This window comes from Talpa occidentalis, unplaced genomic scaffold, assembly GCF_014898055.3.
Source record: "Talpa occidentalis isolate TD23 unplaced genomic scaffold, MPIMG_talOcc4v2.1 talOcc4.6, whole genome shotgun sequence".
NCBI lineage: Eukaryota > Metazoa > Chordata > Mammalia > Eulipotyphla > Talpidae > Talpa > Talpa occidentalis.
Window position 1 is genome coordinate 117,379,175 of NW_023604972.1, and position 27,869 is coordinate 117,407,043.

Sequence of the window (27,869 nt, forward strand, 5' to 3'; positions counted from 1 at the left end):
CATTTTCTCAGCAGTATTCCATCTGTAAACATTTCAACTTATTTATGAATTGATTTTAATATTCGCTTATGTATTTCTCTGACTGCTCCCCACATTTGATCTTGTCATTTCTAATAAGAAATTTATTTTTGAGCTCCATCCTGTTTCTGGCACAGAGCTTCAAAAATCCTTGGAATTTCCTAAGTGATAAGAGCGATAAAGGTGTCTTTTGTTATTATTCATAACAAACCCCTCTCAGCCACATCACTTTGTATTAAGGAGGTGAGTTTTGAAAAGCATCTAAGGGTGGGGGCTGGTTGCCAAGGGAACCATTAGAAGCTTGGAACTTCCAGTCCCATCTTCCCTTCCCACCTCCACAGAGGGGAGAGAGGCTGGAGGTTGAATTCAAACACCAAGAGCCAGTGAGTCCATCAGTCTTGCCTAAGAAATGAAACCTCCATTAAAAACCTCAAAAGGGTGTGAAGAGCTTCCCGGTTGGTGAACAAGAACCCATCCATCTTCTGGGACGATGCATACCCCAAACTCCATCGGGACAGATGCTCCAGTACTTGCTGCCAAACCCTAGGTGTCTCTTCACTCGGCTGTTGGTTTGTATCCTTTAATATTCTTTTGTAATAAACAGTAATCTAGTAAGTAAACTGTTTCCTGAGTTCTGTGAACCATTCTAACAAATTAAACCTGAGGAGGGGGCTGTGGGACTTTGATGGATAGGTAGGCTAGAGGCACAGTAGCAACTTGCACTTATGATTAGTGTCTGAAATGGGTTGGGGGTCACTTTGTAGGACTGAACCCTTAACTTAAAGTGCCTGAGTCTGTCTCCTGGTAAATAGTGTCAGAACTGAGTTAAATTGCAGTGGTGTCCAGAATTGCTGGATGTGTGGAAAACTCACAGGTCTGGTGTCAAAAGTGAAGTGGCGCTGTAGGAAAGAATGGAGAATAGAGGAGACACACATGTGTGTGTTTTGCCTTAGTCTACTCTGAAAAGGAGCAAACCCCAGGAGACCTGTGTTGATCTGGTTGGTGGGTCCTCTCCTGAGTGCTTAAAGAATGCAGATCACAACCCCAAAGCAGACACCTGGGAAAAAGCAACAATAGTAGAATTTATTTACATGGGGAGAGAGGAAAAGGAAAGGCATGGCCAGCTACTATCTACCCTACCTCAGATAATATCCTCTGAGAGCAGAGACAGAGGTCCACGCTGAAGCCACACATGGTAAGCTGGTGGCTTTGCAGCATATACCAGTTCTCACCAGTGGCTTAACTGCCAAAGCCCCCTGCCTCTTCACATCAAAGCCCTAGTGGTTAAACTGCCCAAAGCCCCAGTTTCACCTCTTTTCCCAAATAGCCCCCAGTTCAGGGGGTGGAATCTGGAAAGCTCCATCTCCTGTCACCGATTTGGCAGTAAGCACCACCCACTGGCTTGGAGCTTGTTTCCCACTATTCCCCTTACAACTCCATTAGAAAGTAAACAGTGGGAACAAAGACTTTGCCTGTCTTATTTCCAACTGCTAACCTTGCAGAATGGAATCTCGAGCCAGGAAAGAAAAAGGCCAACAGTGAGGAAATCATTCTTGAAAGATGGAGAGCACAATAATAGTAAAATACATCAACGGAGCCTCTCGGATCCAACTATCCTTGAAACAAAACCAAACTCCTGGATTTTTCATTATGTGAACCAATAGATTAAGCTAGTTTGTTTTGGTTCCTGTTTTTGCAACTTAAAAAATATGACTAATATACTAGTTAAGTGGAATCTCCAAGTTAAAGCAACCAGCTATTAGTTAGGGTTTCCAGGGAGTATCTGACAAGCTTGGCAGGAAGAATCCTGTGGTTGCTCAACCTCCTGACAACCCCTAGGCACCCACACCTTACATAAGATGCTTAAGTGGAGTAGCTCCCAGCCAAAGACATCTGTAGCTCACACATCGTCACTTAAGCCTTTTGCATGTCCTTCAGCCCTTTGCTCCACATTCCTGGTGAACAGAATCCAGAATATTTTTTAGGGAAAGTTGAAGCTAATTGTGATCATGTTCCCAATTACAACTGATTAGAACTTGTCATGTCGTACCATGAGATATGACAGGACGATCATGGAAGGCTTTGGGGGAAAGTTGTCTTTGCTCTTCTGAAGGGATTTAGGGGAGGATCCCCTTTCTGCCTCTTCCAGCCTTTGACTATTTTACGTAAGGATGTGATGCCTTGATCTGTTGCAACCAACTTGAAATATGTGAAGAAAGAACCTGATGATAAGAACCAAATAAAGTCAAGAGGCATGGAGGGACACCAAGCCCATAGCAAGGTCTTTGTGAAGAAGCCACATAGCTCTTGCTCCTCCTGCACCCTGAAACTACTGAGGTTTTCTTTCAAAGTCTGTTAGTGCTGTGGTGGCTTAGGGTAGGAATATTCCCTTATCTTCTTCCCAGGAGCTGAGAGATGGGTTGCCACCCACTCTTACTTCCTCATGTGCCATTAAGACCAGTTTTCCTGGGCCTCCCCAGTGGCGCAGCGGTTGAGCGCTGGGTTGTGAAGCTACCCGCAGCCTCTGCAGCGCCGGTTCGATCCCCAGCCGCTGGCAAGGGTCCCACATGGCGTGCAGACCTCTCCTGCCGCTTGCTGCTCCCCTCAGCAGTGTACTTCGGTCCTTCTGCCTGTTGTGCTCCCCGCTCTGGCTCTGGTGGATTCTGTCACCTGCGGTTCTGACTGTACCCAGTGCTTGTATTAATAAATAAATTAAAAAAAAAAAAAGACCAGTTTTCCCTCAAAACTTGACAGACCAAAAGCAAGCACCGATGTCTACGTTTACATGGGCTTCTCCTCTCCTTCCAGGGGACCTGCATAAAACTCTTTCAAAAATCCCTTCTCCCTGCCCCACAGCTCCTAAGGCAGCATCAGGACAGGACAGTAAGTCTTCAGCCCAGCCATCAGCCAGTGGGGAGGGAAATGTCAGTGGTCCCAAACCTTGGTTTGACCTTGTGTGAACAGAGTTACAACCAGCCTTCCTCCAATGGGCAGAAAGAAATTGTCCTGTCCTGGGCCTCCCCGATGGAGCAGCGGGTTAAGCGTTGTGCTGCGAAGCTGTCCACAGCCTCTGCCGTATTGGTTCATTCCCTGGCCAGGGAGATACCCACATGGTGCGACAGACCTCTCCTGTCTCACCTGCTGCTCCCCTCAGCAGTGTATTTCAGTCAGTCTGCCTGCTCTGCTCTCCACTCTGTCTCTGGTGAATGCTCTCACCCTTCTCGCACCTCTGGCCTGTACCCCAGTTCTTGTATGCATAAAATAAATAAATCTTTAAAAAAAAAAGAGAAGGGCCTCCCCTGGTGGCACAGGTGGTTGAGCGCAGCACTGTGAAGCTGTCCACAGCCTCTGCAGCACCGGTTCAATCCTGGCCGGCCAGCAAGGGTCCCACATGGCGCAGCAGACCTCTCCTGTCTCGCCCACTGTTCTCCTCAGCAGTGTATTTCAGTGGATCTGCCTGTTCTGTTCCCCACTCTGTCTCTGGTGAATCCTCTCACCCTCACATGCATCGGGCCTGTACCCCAGTTCTTGTATAAATAAATAAATAAATCTTTAAAAAAAAGACAAAAAGAAAAAGAAATTGTCCTGTCCTTAGAATTCTGCACTACCCCAGGATGACGCTCGAACTTTCCTCTTCCTACCCTCAGCATCCCACCTTCTTTTAGATTGTGGAGGCAGAGCAGGTAGTAGTTGATCGCAGAAAAGTTTATTCCCCCACCAGTTCAAAGGCCCATCAAAGGAAAGTTTCTGGCTCAGTAGTGTTCTTTTTAGAGTGCAAGGTATTTAATGCCTGTTTATTTCTCATCTCCGGGCTTCGTTGTTTATTCTTACCTGTGTGCTCCACATCTAGGGTGAGTCACTGTAACCACATAAGTAAAACCACGTGTAACCACATGGGCTGAACTCAGTCCTCATAACATTCCTTCCATAGGCATGGTGAGGGAGAACCAGGTTGTATGTGCTTTTCTGGGTGTAGTCTGCTGTGCGGTGCTCTAGCCTAAGGACTTGGAAATGAGATGAAGCTGGTACCTACTAGAACAGAGAGAACAGGAGTCACTGCAAAGAAGCCCAACATCACCAGGCAGTGGAGAGTAGAATTTAACTTGACTGATCGTGCCTAGAGAATTGACAACTGCATGTGGATATGGTCAGCCACAGACTCAAAAGAGGAAGTGAGACAGTGTCCAGTGATGTACAGTCTACAGAAGCACAGAGCTTAGGAGGAGACTTGAATATTTAAATCTCATAGCCAACTCTTCTCTTTTTTTAAAAAAAGGTAAGAGTATTGATGCAAAACATGATACAGCTATTAAAACATGATACAGCTTTCGGATGCACAGCATTATAATTCAACGTCTGCATATATGATGTTATGATCACCACCAAAAGTCCAGTTTCCACCTACCCCTATACAATCATTCCCCTTTCCCCAAACTACCCATCTCTTTCCCTTTGCCCCACTGGTAACCACCATTTTGTTTTTATAAGAGTTTCCTGTTGTTAGTAAAGCCAGCAGCATGGGTTAAGGCAAGTGGTAAGATTATGTAATTGATCATGGCTTTGGCACCTCTCCACTCCTACTGGGAAGATGATCTTAACCTGATCACTTGAAAGAGCTGTCTTGCTAACTTTCTTCATAATCACACGTTTAAAAATTAATATTCTGAGGCTCATTTAACTTCCAGAATTGACCAGCTTGATCTAGAAAATGGGTCACGAGGACTTTGAGGGTTGTGGTCCTTTTCGATTATACACAGTACACTGGTATCTGATTTTCTGGGTGATAAAGTTGGCTAATGCTGTGTACCCCTCAGAGATGGATTACTTCTATAACGAGTTGATAAGCCTTCTGAGCCCATGAGCCAAACACCAAACCTGTTCTATGGCTAAGATTTTCTAGGGCAAAAAGCACTGTCCTCTGAGACCTCTCTGGAAAAGTTTCCTGCCTTCCCATCTACCACCTGACCCCAGTGCACCTAGCTTTGAGCACCACTGTGATTTTGCATATAGAATTGTGGAAGAACATGGGTTTTGACATCAGACCGCCTGAGTGTGACTCCTAGCCTTGCTACTTTGTAATTGAATAACTTGTAACAAATCACTTACTCTCTCTGTGCCTCAGTTTTCACATATTTTAGTTAGTGTTTAACCAGTAGGATTTGACTAGAAGGTGAATGCATGTAAGACTCAGACTCTCTAGAAAATAGTAGCCACTCAGGAAACTCTCATTACAAATGGTGACAAGTCAAGAATAGGTAACTCTGAGGGTCATGGTATGGGAAGCACTCGCTCCTTTTCCTCCCAGTGGTACAGAGAAAACACATCCTGCTCCATTGACACTTCTTCTACCTGATAAAAACCCAGCATGAGAGATGTTAAGTCTTACTTAGCACAACTTCAACACCTTGGTTAAAGTTGCAGGTCCCGTGTTTACCTGGAATGACTCTCTCTCCCTGGCCTCTTCATCCTGCCCTCTGGTCCACAACCTAAAATGCTCTTGTTTGTCCCTCAAAACTGAGCTCAGATACAAGTGACTTTTGTTTTCTGTTCTTCCAACAGGCAAGATTTGCCTATGCTGGCAATTCCCTGGCATCACTCTGTGCCTCAAAGGGTTTTAGATTGGCTTCTTCTCCTCCTCCAAGCAACACAATCCAGAGAGCTCTTTCCTAACAGCCTGGCACCTTAACCCACACTCAGTCATTTTCTGCTGCATTATTTTCTTGATAGTTGATATTTTCTTCTCATTATTTGGCTTTTTCTTATCAATACCTAAAAATGCCTGAACTTAGATATACCTTTATATTTTTACAGAATATTCAGACATCCCCCACTAAGCTTGACAGGATTAGAAATTGTGTCTGTTTGTGTGCCACATAGAGTCTAGAATTCCCAACATCTAAAATAGTGTCTAGAACAGTAGTGCTAAATAAAGGATCTAAATGTGATAAATGAAAAAATATCATTTGTGGGCCTCCCTGGTGGTGCAAATGGTTAAGCACAGCACGTGAAGTTATCCGCAGCCACTGCAGCAGGAGTTCCATCCCCGGCTGACCAGGGAGCTACCCACATGGTGCAGCAGACCTATCTTGCCCGTTGCTCCCCTCAGCAGTGTATTTCAGTCAATCTGCCTGTTCTGCTCCCCACTCTGTCTCTGGTGAATCCTCTCACCCTCTCCCCCACCAACCTCTGGTCTGTACCCCAGTTCTTTATGCATAAATAAATAAATCTTTAAAAAAAAAAAAAAGAAAGAAAGACTATCGTTTCCTCTGGACAGCCTTCTTTAGCCACCAGTATGGATTAGATATTATTCCTTCTTTTAACTTCCACACTAACCTTTAGGTATATGCTTCTTTGGGTAGCACTTAACCTACACTGTAACTGTTAATTGTGTTATAAATAAAATACCTTTCTTGCATCCTCCCATAATAGTAACTTCTTCATGGGTGAGATGGGAAAGAGGAAGGGGAAGAGGCAAAACTCTAGAGGGGTGCAGTTGGAAACAATATTGGATTCTTGTGGAGGGAATGTTAATCAGAGGGTTTTCAATCAACTTCCCATTAAGAACTCTTGGAGGGGGTAAAGGTAGGGATGGTGGTTCTAAGAGAGGAGAATATCTCCCTGGAAACCCAGGGTTGTCACTGTGGGGTAGTAGTGTCACTGCTCAGTCAACTAGGGACAGGGCCCTCAGGTCCCTCCCAAGTTGTGGGGAAGGATTACAGAAGGCCCCCAAGTTATGGAGAGGAAACAGCTGAAATTCTGGCAAGGTTGAGGGGTTTTGCTGGGAGACGGCACAAGGGGTTAAATCTCAGCACTATCAAGCTATCGCCAGCCACTGCAGCACGAGTTTGATCCTGGGTGAGGGAGGTGACCCACATGGTGCAGCAGACTCTCCTGACTTGCCTGCTACTCACCTCAGCAGTGTACTTCAGTAGATCCACCTGTTCTGTTTCCTACTCTGTCTCTAGTGAATCCTCTCACCCACCCCCCCACACCTCTGGCCTGTACCCCAGTTCTTGTGTGCATAAATAAATAAATAAATATTTATTTGTTTGTTTATTTATTTTAAGATTTATTTATTTATACAAGCACTGGGGTACAGACCAGAAGCATGGGAGGGTGAGAGAATTCACCAGAGACAGAGCAGGAAGCAGAACAGGCAGAAGGACTGAAATACACTGCTGAGGGGAGCAGCAGGTGAGACAGGAGAGGTCTGCCGCGCCATATGGGACTCTCCCTGGCTGGCTGGGAATCGAACCAGCGCTGCAGAGGCTGTGGACAGCTTCACAGAGCTGCGCTTTACCGGCTGCGCCACTGGGGAGGCCCAATAAATAAATCTTTAAAAAGTAGAACAGGACAATACTTTATATTTTAGCTTTGATACAGCATTTACAGTTCTTGACCTCCCCAAATAAATATTTGTACTCTTTGTCCTTCAAATTGCGTGGGTTTTGGCTGATATTTGTATAGTCAGGGATACTTTGTCCTCAATTGCATGGACCTTGGCTAATATTTGCAGAGCTTGGGATAAACCTACTATTATATTTCACCAAATTTCAAAGGCCTATTTTATAATGAATTGCTAACTGATTCCATTGTGCATTGCAGTCTCCCAATAATCAATCATCATGCCCACTTTGCTTAATTGAAAAATAATTTGATCAAAAAGACACACTGTGCCTTGTGGAAATTTCCTGTTGTGCAAGATGATAATCCTCACGACTATCTGGCTAATCATTTCTTATTGAACACTCCTAAAACTGCAATGATTTGCTATTCCTTTCCAAAGGAGGAGATGTATCTTTTTTTCTTGTGTTTGCCTTTTCTGCCTTTCAATGCTCCTAATATGCCCAGAATGTTTAATTCACCCCTCTAAATTGCTGTTGATCTCAATTAGGCAACATCTCTCTCTTTATCAGCTAGTTACTTTATGAAGGAAATGACATTCGTTCTGGAACAGAATGAGCAACAGTGTGGACTGATGACCATTATTGAATGGTCTGTCCCACCACTTCCCAGTGGTTCCATTTCTGATATTTTTGCCACTTTGCTGCTGAGAATGTTATAGGACAGGGAGAGGGGCAGCCCAAAACCCCGCAAACCTGCCTATTCTAAATGGGTTCTGCCATCCGCCGCATCAACACAAAACATAGGAGACTTTAATGGGAAGGAACTTTAATAAAACTAGGAAACAATACAGGAAAGGCAAAGAATCTAGTTTCTAAATGAAGCACCCAAAGTTACCCATCCCCTCGTGGGTAAAAGTCCATCCATATGGGATCGGCCCAGAACAAGGCCCCAAAGCCTGCTAAAAGTCTAAAGCATCTTCCAGTGGGGACCCACAGAAAAGGGTCACAAACAACCGGACAAGTCCGGAAGGAAAAGAGCAAAATCAACATCAAGATAAAAGCTGCCATTGTCACCTCCCCACGGGTCTCACCCACATCTGTGTCACCCAGTCCATGACCAAAAGACAAGCACAGTTTCTTCACGTGTCTCTAGGCTCCATGCGCCTCTTCCAGGTCTCCTGGCTCCATCCTGCTTCCTTCCTCAGTCTCTTCTGCAGCTTCTCCTCTTCCTGCTCAGCTCCACCCTCCCTTGGGTGGGGCAGGGAACCTCCCCCTTTCCTGGGGACCACCCTGTTACAAGAATGCCTCATACTAGGTTAGCATGGATAGTGGATAATAAATTTCACATAGGGCCTCCCTGGTGGCACAAGGAGTTAAGCACAGCACTGTGAAGCTGTCTGCAGCCTCTGCAGCACCAGTTCTATCCTGGGCTGCCAGGGAGGTGACCCACACGGAACAGCAGACCTCTCCTGTCTTGCCTCTGCTCCCCTCAGCAGTGTATTTCAGTGGATGCACCTGTTCTGTTCCCCACTCTATCTCTGGTGAATCCTCTCACCCCCCCAGCAACTCTGGCCTGTGCCCCAGTTCTTGTATGTGTAAATAAATCTTTTTTTTTATTTAATTTCACATAACAAAAGTTGTGTGGTGCACAGAATCATCAAGGACCACCCCTTATCAAACAGAGTTCCTGGGTGGTAATAAAACCGAGAAGAGAAGAGGTACAAACACTGAACTTCTCCTTATCTTCCACCAAAGCTATGAATTACCAATTCTCTAACTGAGGAGGAACCTGAAACAAAGTCTAACTTAAGACCATAATTGTCCTCCTTTGGATTCCCCTAAATGTTTCAGTGATTTCCTCCAGCTTGAATTGCTTCTCTATTTTCTGGGGGAGCCAGGCAATCCTTATTCTCCGGTTTGGCGGTAGAGAGGACCATCTTTCACCACCTTTTTCTTTGGCATCTATCACATAATAAGCTCAGCAGATAAGGAATGGGCCAGAAGGAGCTCCTTGCCCAGTGCATGGGCTGGCAAAAATGCTACAGGTCAGGATCAAGTCCTCTGCTCACAGCCCCTTGCCTTCCTCGCTGGTGTCTAGCCCCAAATCATCTTATTTGCCCAAAAATACGCGCTTAAAAATGCAAGGTAGTTGAAGCGGTGAAAATACTGGGTTTTTACAAATCGGCTATTTAGACTATTTATAGGTTTACAAATTCTGGTGTCCTATTCTGCTCCAACTTGTAATGCGGGCACACGCGGCTGCTCTGGGAACTTGAAAACGTTAACGCTGAATTCAAATCAAGCATTCCAGAAGCCTTACAGGTGAAGCCCAGCTCCGGTTGCTAGGCAACCCGACAGACTCTCAAGTGGGGACCAACTTGCCTCCCATCCTTGACCATCTCTCCCCAGTGGTGGGACGCGGAGTCCTCATTGGCCCCCGTCTCCACTCACTGGGCTCCCATTGGTCAGAGAACCTCTCACTCCGCTCCTATTGGTTCTCGTCGTCTCTCGCCGCTCTGTCATTGGCCGACGGGCTCTCGGGCCACCGCACGTCACTCTCTCACCCCACTCCCTCGGCGCTCTGACTTTGTCCCCGCCCTCTCCCTCCGCCCCCAGCCGCGAGGGAAAGCCCAGGCTAGGGCCCGCCTCCTGCTTTCTTCCGATTGGTAGAAAGCCGGCGGGGGGACGGGCGCCGTCGGGCGGCTTCGCCGGCTGCGATTGGCTGACACAGCCACGGTCCCGCCTCCCACCGGCTCCCGGCCGAGCCGGAGTCGGGTGGGTCGGGGCTATAAAGCCTGTGGCGGAGGGAGGGAGCCGCGTCCTGTGCCTGCCTCCGTGGCTCTCTGGCTCTCCCGGCCGCCGCCCGGTCGCCTTCGGGTGAGTCCCTTGCACAGAGCGGGAGCGCGGGCCCCGGGGCCGCGGGCTGGCTGAGGGCTGGGCGGAGGCGGTGTCCTTGACTAGGCCCGAGGGGACCCGCGGGCCGGGTCGGCGCGGAGGCGTGGCCTTGGCCTGGGGAGCGGGGCCGTGCGGGGGCCTCGCCTGCCCGGGGCCACCGCAGCTGAGCGGGGCCGAGGGCGCTGGCGTGGCCGGCAGGCCTCGGAAGGGAGAGGTTGAAAGGGCGTTGAAGGCTAGGGTTCTAATGGCACGGCCTGCCAGGGGCTGGGGGTGCCAGGGCCTGGGGGTGCCAGGGCCTGGGGGGGCTCGGGAGGGGGCTCGGAGCGGGGTGCGGGCGAGGGAGGTGTCATCTGAAGGGGCCAGAACGGGGCTGCACTGCCAGGGCGTTCCTGGAGTCTGGGCTTGAGGGGGTGCCCAAGTATGGGGAAAATCACTCTTTGGTGGAAGCTTTGAGGTTGGCAGGGGGTGTGTCCTGATGCCACATTTAGAGAATTGATGGGAGGAAGCGAGGTGGGCAGCAAAGCTTTCCTTCCCTAGATCAGATGTGAGCAAGCATCACAGCCGTGATTTAACCTGAGCACTTGGTCTTTACTGCCTCGGTCTTTGCTTGCTTCAGATATCACAGATGCCTGCCTCCCACCTTTCACGCCTCTCCATGTTTTATGCCCATTAAAAAAAAAAAAAAAAGAAGGGTTTTGTGTGTGTGTGTGTGTGTGTTCTAAAATGCCTTTCCTCCCTCTTGCTGACAGTTTCAGGACCATTATCAGCCTGACCTGATAATGATGTTGTAATGACAGGTATCCATCCCCCTGGCCTTCACACACAGTAGGTTTTGGGCTAAGCCAAATGCATTTTAAAGCCAGGTATCTGGAGTCTTTGAAAAAGCGTGTCTTGCCTTGACCAGTGGTAGAGCAAGGATTACTCTCATTCCACTCAGGAGGGTTTTGTACAACGTGTAATGAGGTGATGTGAGGTTGTCCCTGTTTGTCTTGCTCGCCCTGTGGCCCTAACTTCAGGGCATCACTTCCTTCACTGCTCACCTCTGCTACAGCTCTTCCTCCTGCCATGCTCTGGCATCGCAGTAGGATGATGTGATCTGGCTGCTACTAAGTAACATTTGCTGTATTTCAGGGATGACTCAGAAAACAATGGCAGGATAAATGGCAAAAAGAAGATGAGTAGAAGTGCTCAAAAAGTTACCAGATTTTTTCCTTCTGAGAGGGAGTTTGGACTTGTGTTGCACAGATAAGAAATTGAAAGGCTTCAATGTGTATCTGTGCCAAATAATTCTTTGCAGCTTGAAACAGCTAGCAGTTTGTGTTCTTTCATTAATCAAAACTTTTATTTTTTACATTTCAGTTACTTTTGTGTGGAACAGGAGGCAGGGATAGCATATCTAATGGGAGGGGAAAAGACTAACCTTTGTAGGTCTCCCTCTCCTAACTTAGTAAGTCCCGCCTTATTCAAGACTAGTTAGTAACTTCTCAGAAGTGTTTCTGATGGGAAGTTAAAAAGGATATTATGTTCTAGGCCATAGAAGGCCAGGGCATCTAGTAGGCTAATTCTGGACCTTACTTTTGATTCTTGTTTGTTTTTTTAAATATTTCTCCAGAGTGCTTTTATGTCTTGTTTCTTGTAACTGTGGGGTTGATTTTGAGATTTTTGATTGAGATTTTTGATAGTTTTTCTCACAGAAAACTAAGAACCTTGATAATGACGTAATGTGTATTGCCTACCCTAGAATTACTTAGAAACATAATCCAGTGGGACTAAATGTGGGGAGAGGCGACTGAGGTTGTAGAGGGAGGCGATTGATGGGGCTCAGTGTCAGAATCTCTAGTTTCCTTTGGAAAGGAATATAAAGTCTTACAATTTTATGCTGGGTTACTAAAGAACCAAAAGTCACAGAAGAGTGGGATATCTGTGGGGTATTCTTAGGTTTCTCAAGAAGGTGATAAAGATTTAAAAAAATTGAGAAACATGTTACCCAATGTAATGGGAGGATGTTTGGACTCGATTCTTAATTTACTCATCATCATGCTTGGCTCATGGTGCTGCTGTCTTGCTGTCTGTCATAGTCAGAGCAATAGAGGAGTCCTACGGTCTTCATCTTTCAGGTTTGTGGTTGGGGATGTGTGCATGTAGAAATGATTGTAAGACCAACAAATGTTCTTCCAATTTCATTTGGATGTCTTACATTTTTCAGGTTAGGATTTGGAAACAATTGAAACTTATCATTTGCTTTGAATAGCAGCAATAGAAAACATTTTCCTAAATTTCTGGACACTATTTGGTGCTGCAAGTTATCATAAAAGTGATAGCAAAAAGAACATATTGGTCTCCCTGGTGTCACAAGGGGGTTAAGTACCGTACTGTGAAGCAATCCATAGCCTCTGCAGCGAGTTCTGTCCCCAGCCAGCAACGGAGAAACCCACATGGCAAGGGAGACCTCTCCTGTCTCGCCCACTGCTCCCCTCAGCAATGTATTTCAGTCAGTCTGCCTGTTCTGTTACCCACTCTGTCTCTGGTGGATCCTCTCACCCCCCACATCTCTGGCCTGTACCCCAACTCTTGTATGCATAAATAAATAAATCTTAAAAAAAAAAGTATTAATGAGAACTAGAGCAAGTACTTGAACTCAAAAGATTGCCCTTTGAGTCTTAAAATGTAATTTCCAAATTCAGGCAATTGAGGATCGTTTACTCCATGATCTTACATGAATCTCAAAGGAATCAAACTATAGCCATTCTCCCAGTAAAAGTCTAGAAATCCAGTGTAGATAAACAGATTATCCATAAGTAGTTTTCCATTGAGAGCAGACTTTGAAGACTTTGGTGTGAATGACTACCTGCTGTAGAAGTGCAGGGCCCCCATTAGAAAACTCTAGGAAACCCCTCTGGAAAAGGTAGCCTAGAACAGGGTTTCAAAATATGAGTAGAAACAGTAGTTTGGCTTGCTTGCTCTTAAGGAGGAAGGTTGTCAGCTCCTTAGTCTCCTGGATTTCTCTCCTATAACAGTGTTAAAAATCAGCAGTTTGTAGTTTGTCATGAACTAAAATGTGCATTGGAGGAATTCCTGCCACTTGTTTGAATCAGGGCTAAATAGGGAGACAGATGGAGGGATTCAGAACACTGGATGAACCCCAGAAGAAAGCATTTGTCGGCCCTAGGCAGAGTCACCATTCTTCAGTTTTAATCTTTACCAAACCAGAAATGCCTACATTACGTTGATCATGAGTCTCCAAACATGCTTTGTAGGTAACCTGCCCAGCCACTTGTGAGTCAATGCATTTGCTCTGAGAAAATTTGTTTGGGATGAGCTGATGGCCAGCTTGAGACTTTGGCAGTGTTCTTTCTCCAATTTAAATAGTCAGAATTAAAAGAGGAAATGTTTGCAATTCAGGAGAAATTACTTTGACACAAATTGTGTCCCATACATACGTGATTTCAAGAAACTGCTAAGTTAAATAGTCTCAAGGTAGAGAAAGAAGCATGTCTTTTCCCATCAGTAAGAAGTGGTTCCTGTGGTCTGCTTAAATTTTCAGACTACAAAAGCAAAATTTGAGGCAATAAAGAACCAAATGTAGCTTATTTTCTCAAAATGTACATCTAATTCTGTAATCAAAGAGGTTTTCTGGAATGTGGTAATCTTCCTAAGAAGCAGGATTTCTTTTTTCAGGAGGGAAAGGGTAAACTTAAATAAAAGGAAGTGTAGTCAAGCACTTAAGTGATCTAATCAGGTGAAAGAGAGCTTTACTAAGTAGTTTCTGAATATAATCATGCAAGAGCTAAATTTGCCAATAATTAGAGATCAAAGGAAATTGTGTTTGCTTGTGTGATATGCAGGAACTGTTGCGTTGCCTTGAGTACAATTAGGTTAAAGAAAATGGATTAAAGAGAGTCACCTTTACATAGTATTTCCACATAATTTAAATGATGATAAGGGCACCGTTCGAGGCCCGCAGACCTCTCCTGCCATCCGCTGCTCCCCTCAACAGTGTACTTCGTCATTCTGCCTGCTCTGCTCTCCCCTCTGGCTCTGGTGAATTCTCTCACCCTCCCCTGCTTCTGACTGTACCCGGTGCTTGTTTGTATGTATGTATGTATGTATGTATGTATAAATAAATGAATAAATGAATAAATAAATAAATAAATAAATAAATCTTTAAAATAAATAAATCTTTAGTTAGCTTTTAGATTAAAATGTTTAGTTAGCTTTAGTGTAAGCACTATGGGGAAAATCACTTTCTAAACGAGTGGGGAATGTGAAGGTTGCTCTGTTAAAAAATAGGAGCATAAGATTAAATAAGTGAAGATGATTTTGCTAGAAATATATATGTATTTTGGGGGGGGGATATGAAGAACTAGGATAATGGTGAATGGCTGCTTTACATTACAAAGCTTTATTCCCATAATGATCCTTCACAATAAACCAGGAGGGCACATTTATTTAACACATAGGATACTGAGGTTCAAAGAGACAAATTTTTAAAGCTGCGAGCTCCTAAGTGTGGAGCAAGTTCTTGAATGTGTCTCTTTACATTAGAAATTTGCTAGCCTGATACAACTTACTTATATTCATTTCTCCCAATTCTTGAAAACCTAAATTTAGTAAAGATTGTAACTATCCTAGAATCATTATTGGTATAAACCATCAACCAGTAATATGACCTTACACGTTTTTTTCCCCTAAGGGAAGTCAAATTCTATCCTAAATAATGTAATGGAATAAGGAAATGTTTAATTCACTTTGGAGTCATTTTATGTGAATTTGCATGGTGATTTATGACTTTAAAAGAAGTTCTTATTTGAAATCCCTAGTGCCTGAAGGAGGAAACAGAGTGACAGACCTGGAGACTGCAGTTCTTTATCCCTCAAACAGGTATGGCAAGAAAGTGGAAATTTAACTTTTATCCTTGGGCAAATAACCATTTGTATGTACCACACATTCATAAAACCCTTTACAGGGTTATTCTGTATCTTTAAATACTATTATTACCATAATGCTTCCGGAGGTTCATTTTGTATGTTTAGACTATTTAGAATCTAGAATCTACTTTTAAAAATCAGTGTTCACAAATAAGAGGAAAAAATCTAGATAATAAGATGTAACTAAATGAATTGCTTAATCGGAAATAATCATAGGTAACCGTGTATGCAGTTAGTGCTTTTTAAATTATAGCTTCAAAAGACACATCAGCAATGGATGAATGTTTACCATTATGTAAGATTGGACAGTGATTGTAAGTGAGCCAATAATCACATTATTTGCAGCCATTACTTTCTTGTATTGCCATGGAACTCGGTTCTTAAGATTCTGTCTTGGGGGAGCGGGCAGTATATGCACATGTGTCACAGTATGAAGATTTCCATGGTTGTTAGTGATTTTAGATAGGAGGGCTAGTAGGATTTTATTTATTTAACAACTAGGGACACAAAGATGAATAAGACACAGTTCCTGCTCTTCACATGCTTGGAATCATTTTAAATAGTAAAATGGTTTAAATCGGTAAAATGATGGAATCATTTTCGATAGTACCTTGACAAAAGTCAGATGTGCATTTTTGTAAAGATTACCTAGGATCAGGGGGAGAGGAGGCAGAGAGCTCACTTAGGAGACTGACATCATAGTCCTGGGGACTGATGATGTGCCCCTCCCTTTCTCTGAGGAGCTCTCTCAGGACTGTCCTTGAAGTCAACTCAGCTGATTTCCCTGCCTACCCCCCAGCCCTTTTTTCCAGTCCTCTTTCATTCACAGTGATCATATGATTCTCTGTGATCATATGGGCTCCTTTTGCGTCACAGACAGGAGCCAGTCTGAAAGTGTTAACAAGGCTTCCTTATCTTCGTGCTTAGCAAATAGGACCTGGAGCTCCTTTTGTTCACCAGAGATGGGTGAACCTTCATTTTAGGAGAAAAGACTTGAGTTTTCTGTTGGTACTTTCTTGTTGGAAGGTTTACAGAGTTACATCTTATATTGTAAGTACCATACTACAAGGAACTGATTAGAACTCGTCAGGTTATGGTAAATATCAATTAATTCTGGAATTGAAACCTAGTATTATACTTTTTACAAACTGGTTTATACCCTCAGAAGATTGTATCTACTTGTCCATTTTATTTTGAAAAGCATTGCAAGCTGTTGGGGTAAGCAGGAAGAATTTCACTGCCCTTAGCACTTTTAGAGCAGTTTAAAGAGTTGAAAAGAATTCAAAGGTTAACCTTATGGGAAAGATTGGTCATTTCTTCTAGTTCTGCCTCGCTGACTTAGAGTGTCAGAAAGGGATTTCTGGACTGATCCTTCTCTTAAAAAACAAAAGACACTAGTTGAAAGCTTCCCCTCCCCCCCCTGTGGACTATGCAGAGGACTTAATCTTATTTTATTGTAAACTTAGAATCTGCCTGATAATATTAGATGATCTCTTCATGTCTTTAATTTCATTGTAGCAAAAGTGGCCACCAAGTTTAGGTTATCATAAAACTGGCAGGTTTGTGTGAGAGGGGAAAAGTGCTTCTCTGTCCCCTTAGGTGTATCTGACCATGAGCTTGTGGAGTCCTAAATAGTTGAGACTGGAAGTCTGGGAGTCATCCTAAACACTTCTGTTCCATCACAGTTTCTGCCAGTTTTTTGCTTCTGTATTTTTTTGAAGCTGTCCTTCACCTCGCATGTAGAATTGCTCTAGTTCATGGCTGTGTTTTATGTAGACTGCTGTATCAATTTACTAACTCAAATCCATTCATGTAGCACCAGTGACAATGTAGAACAGTGAGTCTCAAACTATTTTGTGATCCTTAGTAAGAAATACTTTATATGGCAACCGGAGATATGTGTGAATAAATCAAATATTTCAGGGGGAAAAAAATCTTACATTAACTATGTACATGCAAGCTGTTATTTTTTTATTTTTTTCTATTTCATTAAAAAGAATGTTGTTTGCCTTCCACTAAATGATCCTAGAGATCCTAGAGTTTGAATAACACTGAATACTGTGACCATGTTATTCCTGTTTAAAATTCTTTCCATGGCTTCTTAATGTCTTTATGATAAAGTTGAAGCTCCCTAGCCTCAGTATATCAGAACTTCTATTACCTGACCATCCCTATTAACCGGGCCTCACATTTCATTTCAGTAAATCAGTATCACATTTCATGGTTCCTTGTAGTGTGCCTTTGTTTGTATGATGTCCGCCCTGTTGAAATTGTACCACCATGTGCTTGTATAGAGCTTTAGTGATTACTCATTTTCATTCCTAAGACTTAATGCCAGGCAGCAGTAACCAAGAAGTTTTCCTGATTCTTGCCATTGCCACCACACTTAGTTAGGTAGTTCTCTGTTACACAATATGACTGCTTCACCTATTTTTTTTTTAAAGATTTATTTATTTATGCATACAAGACAGGAGAGGTTTGCCTCGCCATGTGGGTTGCTCCCTGGCAAGCCAGGGATCGAACTCATGCTGCAGAGCCTTCGGGGATTGCTTCATAGTGCGTTGCTTAACCCCTTGCGCCACCAAGGAGGCCCTCACCTGTCTATTATTATGTGTTTGTGTCTTATCATCCCACAAGACAGTGCATATTTGAGAGAATAAATACCTGTGAAACTTACCACAAGGGTTTGGGATGTAAGATACCATTATTTGGATGAATAATGAATAAGATTCTTATGTTAAAAAGAAAATTCAACTAGTATTCCTTATGATCTTTAACTTTGATTTTGGGGTTACATTTCTGTTTATTAGATAGCCTTTACTATACTCATAATTTGATGACTTACAGGCAAAGGGTATATTTCATGATTTAAGGACAGACTTTCTGCTTTAGATATTCTCCCCAGATTTCAATAATTAACAACTCACTGAAGCAATAGTTTTTAATTGCATGCTACCTAATACTATACCAGAGTTTGCATACTAGCAGAGGACAAGTTACATAAAAGACCTTTAGGTCAATAAACAGCTGAAATTCTGCCACCTAAACATGACCATCTGATTGTGTGATGCCTGAGGATAAAATTGAGTTGTAGTAGTATAGATGTGGAAATATTTCTCTAAGACTATGTGGCTGTGCCTCTCTCCCATGTCTGACAATTATAATTCTCTCCTGTATCAGCTGGATGCTGGTTAAACTGCTGATCGAAGTACACACGCAAGAGTAGAGGTGGGATAAAATATAGCCATCTTGTTTTAGTCCATGGCAAGCATCAGTGGGACGTGTGACTCTCCGGGTTCCAGCCCTTAACAGGTGCTGGTGCTGGTAACTTCACATCATCAGTCGGAATGTGGACTCCTGGGATCTGAATTAACTCCTTTCCTCCTTTCACTCCCCTATCCAAGTCAGCAAGTTATATCCATTTCCCTGTGATATATTCTTCTCTGTTTGAAATATGTAGAATATTTTTCCCTCTTCCCAATTAATATAGTCACTACAGAAATTGAGGCTCTGGTCAGGTTTTCAGCTTGCCCTTGGGTCTGTATGATCTTGAGTGGCTAGAATGTTACTATTAGTAAATACAGACACTACTGAAGTCTTTACAGTGCAGCAATAGTGCCAACTTTTTAGTGCATTTAAAAAAAGGGTGAAAATCACAGGCCTGTATAAATGGGCTTGATTTCTGTATTGTGGCTTTTCTTCATGCTAGGACTGTTTAGATTGGTAAGGTATGCAATATTATTTTAACCATTTCTCAAGTCCTGTTTGGTCTGTGAATAATCAGTGTATCTGTCATGAATGAGTGACTTATTTAAATATTTTTGGGTAACCTAGATTAGGTCCTCGAATTATGATATATCGTCCAAATTGTCCTTGTTTCTCTCTTCTTCTTTGTAATACAGAAGAATTTTGAGTTTTCTTTCCCTCTAATAATCATGTTTGAAATCTAATGTCTAGTTTTGAATACCATGATATTCTATTTTACTGTAATTGATACTTCCACATATTAAAATTGACTGCCTAAGTATATTAAACTTAGAAACTAATATTTCAGGTGATAGTTGAATGCTCAGTGTCTCAAGTTTGAACTTGAAAATCTGAAACTTACAATCTAAAATAGTGTGTTTTCTTTTTGTCTCCCTAAAGCTCTTTCACCATGCCTGGGTCACTTCCTTTGAATGCAGAAGCCTGCTGGCCAAAAGATGTGGGAATTGTTGCCCTTGAGATCTATTTTCCTTCTCAATATGTTGATCAAGTGGAGCTGGAAAAATACGATGGTGTAGATGCTGGAAAGTACACTATTGGCTTGGGCCAGGCCAAGATGGGCTTCTGCACAGATAGAGAAGATATCAACTCTCTCTGCATGACTGTGGTTCAGAATCTTATGGAGAGACACAGCCTTTCCTATGATTGCATCGGACGGCTAGAAGTTGGAACAGAGACAATCATCGACAAATCAAAGTCAGTGAAGACTAATTTGATGCAGCTCTTTGAGGAGTCTGGGAATACAGACATAGAAGGAATAGATACAACTAACGCATGCTACGGAGGCACAGCGGCTGTCTTCAATGCTATTAACTGGATTGAGTCCAGCTCTTGGGATGGTATGTTTTGTGCCTCTATTTCAGAGACTCTGCTGGATGAACAGACACAAATGACCTTTTAATTATTGCCAGGTGCAAACTTTACCAGTTATATTTGTTTGAATAAATTCAGGTAGCTATGACTTTCAATTGACCTGAATTATGTTGGTTATTTTTATCATGTAGGACAAAACTAGCAAAATTTTAGAACATTTTCTGAAACGGGGAAATCAGAGTCTGGGGAAAATATAACACTTCAGTTTATATATATAGTATTTACTGTGTTGATTGTGTTCTTGTGTACTAACAAAAAATATTTTTCAGGACGGTATGCCCTGGTAGTTGCAGGAGATATTGCTGTATATGCCACAGGAAATGCCAGACCTACAGGTGGAGTTGGAGCAGTTGCTATGTTGATTGGGCCAAATGCCCCTTTAATTTTTGAGCGAGGTAAGTGTTTGGGAAAGCATGTTTTTTTTTCTAGCAAAGGACACTGAGAAATTTGAAAATAGGAACAAGCTCATACTTACTGAGTGTTCATTAAATGAAGACACTACCTTCTAAGAGCCTCATATATGTCATCATATTTACTTTTCATGGCAGTTATATGGGGCAAGTGATGTCCTCCTCATTTTACAGAGAAGTAAAATGGGTTTAGTTAAAAGCTTAAACAAGTACCTTGCCCATAGTCATACATTAAGTAGCAAGTTTAATTTGTTTTCAGTTCATTAGGAGCAACTGTTAGATTTGCTCTAATGAACTGAATCCTAGTTAGATTTATGAAACCTGCATGCACTTGTAGGAACTTGCAGGAAGATGTTATATGTCAAAGGAATTTTAGACATGTCTGAGGATATTCTTCATTTTTCATTTTCATTATATATCAGCTTCACCTTGTGATGGTTATACTGCAGGTGGTGAGAAGTAGCTAGACAGTTAAGAAAGCCCCAGATGATGCAGTAAGTTTACTAACATACAAATGTCAGGCAGCAGATACACATGAATATCTTTCTCTTTGATTCAAATAGGTCTTCGTGGGACACATATGCAACATGCCTATGACTTTTACAAGCCTGATATGCTTTCTGAATACCCTATAGTAGATGGGAAGCTCTCCATACAGTGTTACCTCCATGCCTTAGACCGCTGCTATTATGTCTACCGCAAAAAGATCCGTGCCCAGTGGCAGAAAGGTGGGTTTTGTCTGTTTCGTATTTATTGAGGACAATGTAATGTGATGGGTGTCTTCAGTGAAAAACTGCTTGATGGGTCTCCTTCATTAGTGTCTTGTAACCATTTCTTTTCACGTATAAATAGCATTTTCCTGTAGTTTCTGGGAATGTATAATTTAGGAAAAGTGATAAACTTTGGAAATGAAGTATGTCTCTGCAAAAAATACTTAGTTTAACCTACCCTCAGTAAGAAAATCAAAAGTAGGGTAAAAGAAAGTAACTTCTATTTTACTTCTCTTTTGAGTGATACTTTTTCCTGTGATCCAGAGAAAACTAATGAAAATAAATTACTGAAGTGATCCTTGCATAGTCTGAATTAGTATTTACTTTTTTCAGTGTCACCATTAATCTCCATCTTTAACCCTAAATAAGTTCTTGAGGTACTGAAAAGGCTAGTAACTGGATTAATGCTCTTAAAGCATATAGCGTCATATAAAGTATGCTTTTTCCATAGTCCAGAAAACAACCTATGTAGGTTGTGAAAGAGGGTTAAAAATAATATTCAATAACAGATACTAAGAAACCTAGTGACTCTGAATAAGAATCATTCTTGCAGTCTGTAAAGTGTTATACTTAGTGCAGTGTCATACATCCCTAACAGCAGCACAGTGACTTTCTAGCTTTTTTATTAGGACCCACTGTAAGAAGTACAGTTTGCATTCCTTGAGTGTGCTAAATTTAAACAAAAGTGTTAAAAAATTAATTACCCATGCTGGAAGTTATGCAGTGTTCTATTGTCTACATTATCCTGTTTCATTTTCTAAAAACTCTTCACTTATTAAAATGGAAAAACACTCACCTTGACTCACTAAATTAAGTAAACAACCAACCAATGGGTTATAGCTCTGAAGTGTGGAAAAACAGTGATATAGTAGCGTTTTGTTGTTCTATCCCTAGTGTCCTCATGCATTTTAAACCAGAGATACTACATTACAAAGTATTATTTTAATTGCTACTTAAAGAAATAAAAACATCCTAGTTCTAAAATCAAATTGCAAAAGTTAGTGGCGTCTATGAATTCCATAATTTTTTTTATTTCTCTTTCAGAGGGAAATGATAAAGATTTTACCTTAAATGATTTTAACTTCATGATCTTCCACTCACCCTATTGTAAACTGGTTCAGAAATCTCTAGCTCGGATGTTGCTGAATGACTTCCTTAATGACCAGAACAGAGATAAAAATAGTATCTATAGTGGCCTAGAAGCCTTTGGGTAAGAATAATTTTTATTTCTTTCTGTATGAGAACTTTTTTTTAAAATCTGGATAAACAATTATTTCTTCAGGCCTGAAAATTTTAATCTAAAGAATGTTAGATCTGTGTATGTCATCAGTGAGTCACAACGAGGTGGTAGTTTACCTATGTGAATTCTTAACTCAGGTTTTCTGGTTTCCTCCCTTTTACTCCCTATAAGTACCCTATAAGTGCCCATATTTACTGCAGTAAATTAACTCTTTCTGACTCTCTAGCCTGACACCTCTCCTGCACACCGCCACTACTGAAGTCTGTGTCTTATTCCTTTTACCATTTTTTCACTTTCCCAGCAGGCTATGCCTGTTAACTCATTCTGTTTCTCCTTGCCTGTGTGTCTCTTCTCCAGCTGATCAAATTCTTCTTAGCTTTTAAGATTTGACTCCTACAATAGGATGAGTTCTCTAATTAGACATCAGTACAGATTTGAAATAGTATATTGTGTTGTCAGAACTTTAGCCAATTTATTAACCCACTAGACGCAAGTTGATTATTAGACTCAAGACTTGATTATGAAAAACTTTGGGTAAAAGGAACATATCTGTACAAATGTTTTGTGGTCCCCTTACAATGTTACTACTTATGCTGAGGGGGAAAACAAACCCATATACTTATAGATTAGAATAATAGACCCACTATCTAAGATAAAGGTATGGTCTTTGAACACTGAAAAATTGTCTTTTTTTCCCTAAATCTTTCTAAGGGATGTTAAATTAGAAGATACCTACTTTGATAGAGATGTGGAAAAGGCATTTATGAAGGCTAGTTCTGAACTCTTCAATCAGAAAACAAAAGCATCTTTGCTTGTATCAAATCAAAATGGAAATATGTATACATCTTCAGTGTATGGTTCCCTTGCTTCTCTTCTAGGACAGTAAGTATAAATTTCAACTGTTTAACACCCCTTACTTGGTGATGTTAGATTTCTAGATCAAATCTGGTATGAGGCATGTTGGTGATTGGTCACAGGATGACATTTTATTTCTGGGCTCTCTATCCTATTGTCATCATTGACAAAGAATATTTGGGGTCAGACTACAGCTATTCCACGGCGTTTAATTTAATATTGACTTTACTGGCTGTCTGGTTTTATTATTGTTGAGCTACAATTGAATCACAGTTCTCTGGTTGACAAAGTCACTTATTTTATGGTATAGTAACTTTCATAAAGCCCCATTATTTCCAAAGAGTTGAAAATGTTTGTAATATGCTTTCTGTAATCGCAAAGCTTTACATTAGCTCCTTAAGGTTATAGGATGAATTTTTACCCCAATTTATGACTTCCTGGACATTGTAGTTTGGGATCAGTTTAACTTTTCAGTATTTTCTTTTCCCCCTGCCCAGGTTCTCACCTCAGCAGCTGGCAGGGAAGAGGATTGGAATATTCTCCTATGGTTCTGGTTTGGCTGCTACTCTTTACTCCATTAAAGTTACACAAGATGCCACACCAGGTAAATGCAGAGTCTTCCAGTAAGACTGTATTGAGAACCTATTCAGTGAGGTGCTTCCCTGGGCTTTTCTAGCAGCCATTAGACTCTCCCATAGATCATTAGATTTTAATCTTCAGTGCTTCTTTCAGCATAGCCAGATCTTACTCTTAAGGGCAGAAGTATATCTAAGTCAAAATACTGTCTTTTCTTTTTTCCGAGGCAGAAAACATCAACGTAAGAATATTTTAATGTCATAGTATTTTACTTTTCCTTCTATGACAAGTAACTTAATCTTACCTCATTATTAAGCCTATGTAGGTGGAAGAAGGGAAACATCTATTTAATGCAGGCAGCTTTTGAGTTTTCACACTAATGACTGAGTCTAATTACATGTGATTAATACTAAATCATTTGTACTTGGTTTGATTTTTATACTAAGTAATCTAATTTTATAGGTCTGTGGTCTTAGCTACATTTAGGGAAACTGTGTGCCTTCCTGAGTATGAAGGAACAAAAACATAGAGAAAAACTGAGGGAAGACAAGGCATTACTTCAAAACTGTATCATGGATGCACTATAGAAGGCCATTTATAGTTTCACATCCCGCCTGTTTCCTAACTTGTCTGCTGGCTGATAACTGAACAGATGTCTAGTCGGAGGTTATAGGAAGCTGTGTCAGATAGCATCTTTAAACATCAGGTAGTGAGGTAGTGCTAAAAGAAATGAAAGTTTGTTTTCCAGTGGTAAAATTTTGTTCAGTCTTCTTTTGGGCATGTGATAGCCTCATAATGTTGAAATTATTTACTGTTTCAGGGTCTGCTCTTGATAAAATAACAGCAAGTTTATGTGATCTGAAATCAAGGCTTGACTCAAGAACTTGTGTGGCACCAGATATCTTTGCTGAAAACATGAAGCTCAGAGAGGACACTCATCACCTGGGTAAACATACTGAATTGTGTACTGGACGCTATAACAACATTAAATATAATACATGTAATAAAAGGATATCTAGGCTTTACTCAGTACTGACCTGATGTTGGTGAAAATTAAAGGGAAATATGTAATTTTAGTCATATTACCAGATGAGTTTTATATCATAATGTTTCATACTTTCTGCCTTTCCCTAGTCAACTACATTCCCCAGAGCTCAATAGAGTCACTCTTTGAAGGAACATGGTACCTAGTTAGAGTGGATGAAAAGCACAGAAGAACGTATGCTCGACGCCCCTCCCCAAATGACACTTTGGATGAAGGAGTAGGACTTGTTCATTCAAGCACAGCAACTGAGGTAAGTGAAGTTCATCATGTTTGATCTTGTGTTTTGACAGGGTAACAAATTTCCATCCTCAGATTTCAGGGCTTTTAGGGGTTCTAACTGAAATTTAGCAACTTAAAGGAATGTCAATAAAGCAGTGTGATTCAGAGCAGGGGCTCTGGGATTAGATTCCAGCTGTGCATTTTCCAGTTGTATAGTATGCTTTGCACTCCCAGTTAAAGTGCACAGTAAATACTAGGTTTTCTTAATAGTATATAAGAACTTAAAGGAAGTCTGATCTAGAAAGAAGGTTCATTGGGGGGCTATGTGTTGGTGAGAGATAATGTAATGGCAAGCTGTTGAGCCCCTCACGTCTCTTCTCAGTCATCGTCAAATTTATCTCCAAATTATCAAGAAGTAACAATAATGGCTATGATTTGAATTGCTGTTACATGCTAGGCACTTTATATATATTTCCTAATTTAATCCTTATAAAAACAACAGGAGCTAAGTGGTACTACCCCCATTTTAGAGATAGGACTACAGGAAGTTAAATGACTTGACCAGGATCATGGCCAGGCTTCAGAAGAAAAAAAACCACAAAGTTATTTTATCTGCGCATCACAAATGTGGTGAATGCATAGTCTTGGTTCTTACTCTTATACAAATTAGGTAGCAAGTCAAGCTACTGGTGTTTAATTTCAAATACAACTAAGACACTTGTGTATGGTGGATCTCTGGGGCCTCCTGCTATTTGGATAATTGTATAATAAATCACCATATGGTATAGAGTAGATATTTAGTGCCTTCTATGAAGTTATGTAGACAATATATTTAGCATAACCTCTACAAAGGAGTCCTCTATCAGTTATTCCTTTGAACTTGAAGGAATCAACACTTTTTTTCTTTGATTTCAGCATATTCCAAGTCCTGCTAAGAAAGTGCCAAGACTCCCTGCCACAGCCGCAGAACCTGAAGCAGCTGTCATCAGTAATGGGGAGCATTAAGAATACTCTGTGAGGTGGAAGACTTCCATGTGGATGGGGTGGGTGGGGGGTGTGTGGGAATGGTTGTGGGAATGGGATGTCTGGGGACAATTTTTAAGGATTTCATGTTGCTTAAAATTTCATGTGACTGACATGGAGCCTGGAAAACTATAGTGTTCTTGGGAAAGTCTCTGCTCAGTTTGCTATAACATGCTTCCTGTTGTGGTCTAGCCAGCGCTTAATGTACTTGAATGTTAAGGGCTTTGTAAAACTTCATACCTCTCTGGTGATTTGTATGCATGAAGTTTAGCTTTTCAATGTGGTATGATAAATTGTGTGCTTCTAGCACAAAGAAGCGAAGTACGAGTTTCCAATTTTAATTTTTTTAAACATGTAAAAATTTTATACTTTGAACAAACTAGATTACTGAAAGCACCTGTGATTTTTGAAAAAAGTTTCTAGTTTAGAGAATGTGATCTTCAAATGTGATATGCACAAATCCCATATGAAGATGGCAAGACAGATAGGCCCTTTGTCTAAAATTTATAAATCCTGAAGAGGAAGAAAGACTTGAGATGGTAACAATGGTTCTGAAAACCAGAATGTTGCTTTAAAACCAGGCTAGCAGTGAGGAAAGTTACTGTAATGAGTGAGCAGATCTCTGATATAGAGAACAGTTGGAATCTGGAAGTAGCTGTGGGCCTGCTCCTGAATGAGTTCAAGATGGATTATGTTGAACAACATTGAGATGTTATTAGAGCTGCATATGAGGAAGTTTATGTTGTAATCCCTCTTTGCACCTTATTTTGAAGAATAAATAAAGCATTTTTTTGTGACTGCCTTTTTAAAATTTTAAACAAGGATATGGGCAGGGCATAATTAAGTTACTTCTGATGCCTTAGTGTTGCAAATTCAACTTAAGGACTGACAACCTAAATTCACGGTGTTAAGTATTCTTTCCCTCCTTTTTTATCCTACAAAAATTTAAAAGTACAAAGGAAATTTTTACATAGTATGACCAGCCAAAAAGACAATTCTACTTCAAGACCTGGAGGTAGGATTCTTAAAGCACCTTAAAAAAACTAACAGGAATTATCACATGGGATGACTAAGAAGACTGGTTAGTTTTGTAGATCTTTTTGGTGCTGAACTATGACATGAGCCTTATAGATTGTAAAATAGCGATAGTTGGAACTAATGTACAGAACTAAATTTTTTTAGACTTTATTTGCAATTAGATTCTGTGAAGTTTCAGTTATCTAAAATAAACTCACACAAATATGAAATGTAATGTTGCAGATTGCAAGGTAATATGTAATGTAGTGTTTGTAAAATACTCTTGTCTAATATTAACGAGTAGCATTTTGATTTGTACAGTCATAATTTGTTAAAATGACTTCATTTTAACATCCACTGATGTAGATTAATAATGTAAGTTCAGATTTCAAAATTGATGGGGAAATGGTGCATGTAATACTTTTGCAAGTATTGGGAGTTAGTTATGTTTTGAAAAATTATTTAACTTTGGGGTATCAGGAGGTGGGTTTTCTCAAAGTCCATTGCCGGCAATGGGCAGGCCTAGTAATAATATTGGCACAGAGCATTAACTGTATACCTTCTTAACAGTGAGGTGAATAACTTTGAATAAAATTTGAGAAATATTTCAAATATTGGAGTATTCTTTTTCCCTCTTGAACTAACGATTTAGGCAAGAAATCGACTAACATGCTATTTTTAAATAAAGACTTTCATTTCAGGTCATTCACTAATTCATTATTTTTTAGACACCTGAAAACTTGATATAAGCAAGGGGCTTTGATTGCTTAAATCAGAAATAAGGTTACAATGTCATCTTGCCCTCAAAGAGCATATTCATCTAGTATGGAAGAATTTATATTGATAAAGTATTGTTCTTACACTTCAAAGAAAATTCCCAACATGGGAG

The 27,869-nt window shown here is 41.2% G+C and overlaps 1 protein-coding gene and 1 pseudogene across 2 annotated transcripts; one reads left to right on the forward strand and one right to left on the reverse strand.

The window, feature by feature from the left end:
* The window catches only part of LOC119260449 (myosin-IIIa-like), a 29,269-nt pseudogene extending 17,943 nt beyond the window's left edge, over positions 1 to 11,326 (reverse strand).
* On the forward strand, positions 10,170 to 27,590 carry HMGCS1 (3-hydroxy-3-methylglutaryl-CoA synthase 1). 2 transcript variants are annotated; one of them, XM_037529281.2, is made up of 11 exons: positions 10,170 to 10,241; positions 15,080 to 15,140; positions 19,334 to 19,791; positions 20,095 to 20,220; positions 20,799 to 20,963; positions 22,050 to 22,215; positions 22,957 to 23,127; positions 23,598 to 23,704; positions 24,497 to 24,622; positions 24,811 to 24,971; positions 25,856 to 27,590. In XM_037529281.2, exons 3-11 carry the CDS (start codon positions 19,344 to 19,346, stop codon positions 25,943 to 25,945), a joined length of 1,560 nt encoding a protein of 519 aa, XP_037385178.1. In that variant the 5' UTR covers positions 10,170 to 10,241; positions 15,080 to 15,140; positions 19,334 to 19,343; the 3' UTR covers positions 25,946 to 27,590. The 2 variants fall into 2 exon arrangements, with proteins under 2 accessions (XP_037385178.1, XP_037385177.1); XM_037529280.2 differs by lacking the exons at positions 10,170 to 10,241; positions 15,080 to 15,140 and adding an exon at positions 15,931 to 16,237.
* Positions 27,591 to 27,869: the final 279 nt, after the last annotated feature.

Bases quoted from the DNA above. Each gene is read 5' to 3' on its own strand.
- HMGCS1 (XM_037529281.2), top strand. From the start codon at position 19,344: ATGCCTGGGTCACTTCCTTTGAATGCAGAAGCCTGCTGGCCAAAAGAT. The intron at 20,221-20,798 runs GTAAGTGTTTGG...TGATTCAAATAG, and splicing joins CCCTTTAATTTTTGAGCGAG to GTCTTCGTGGGACACATATG. The intron at 22,216-22,956 runs GTAAGAATAATT...AATCTTTCTAAG, and splicing joins AGTGGCCTAGAAGCCTTTGG to GGATGTTAAATTAGAAGATA.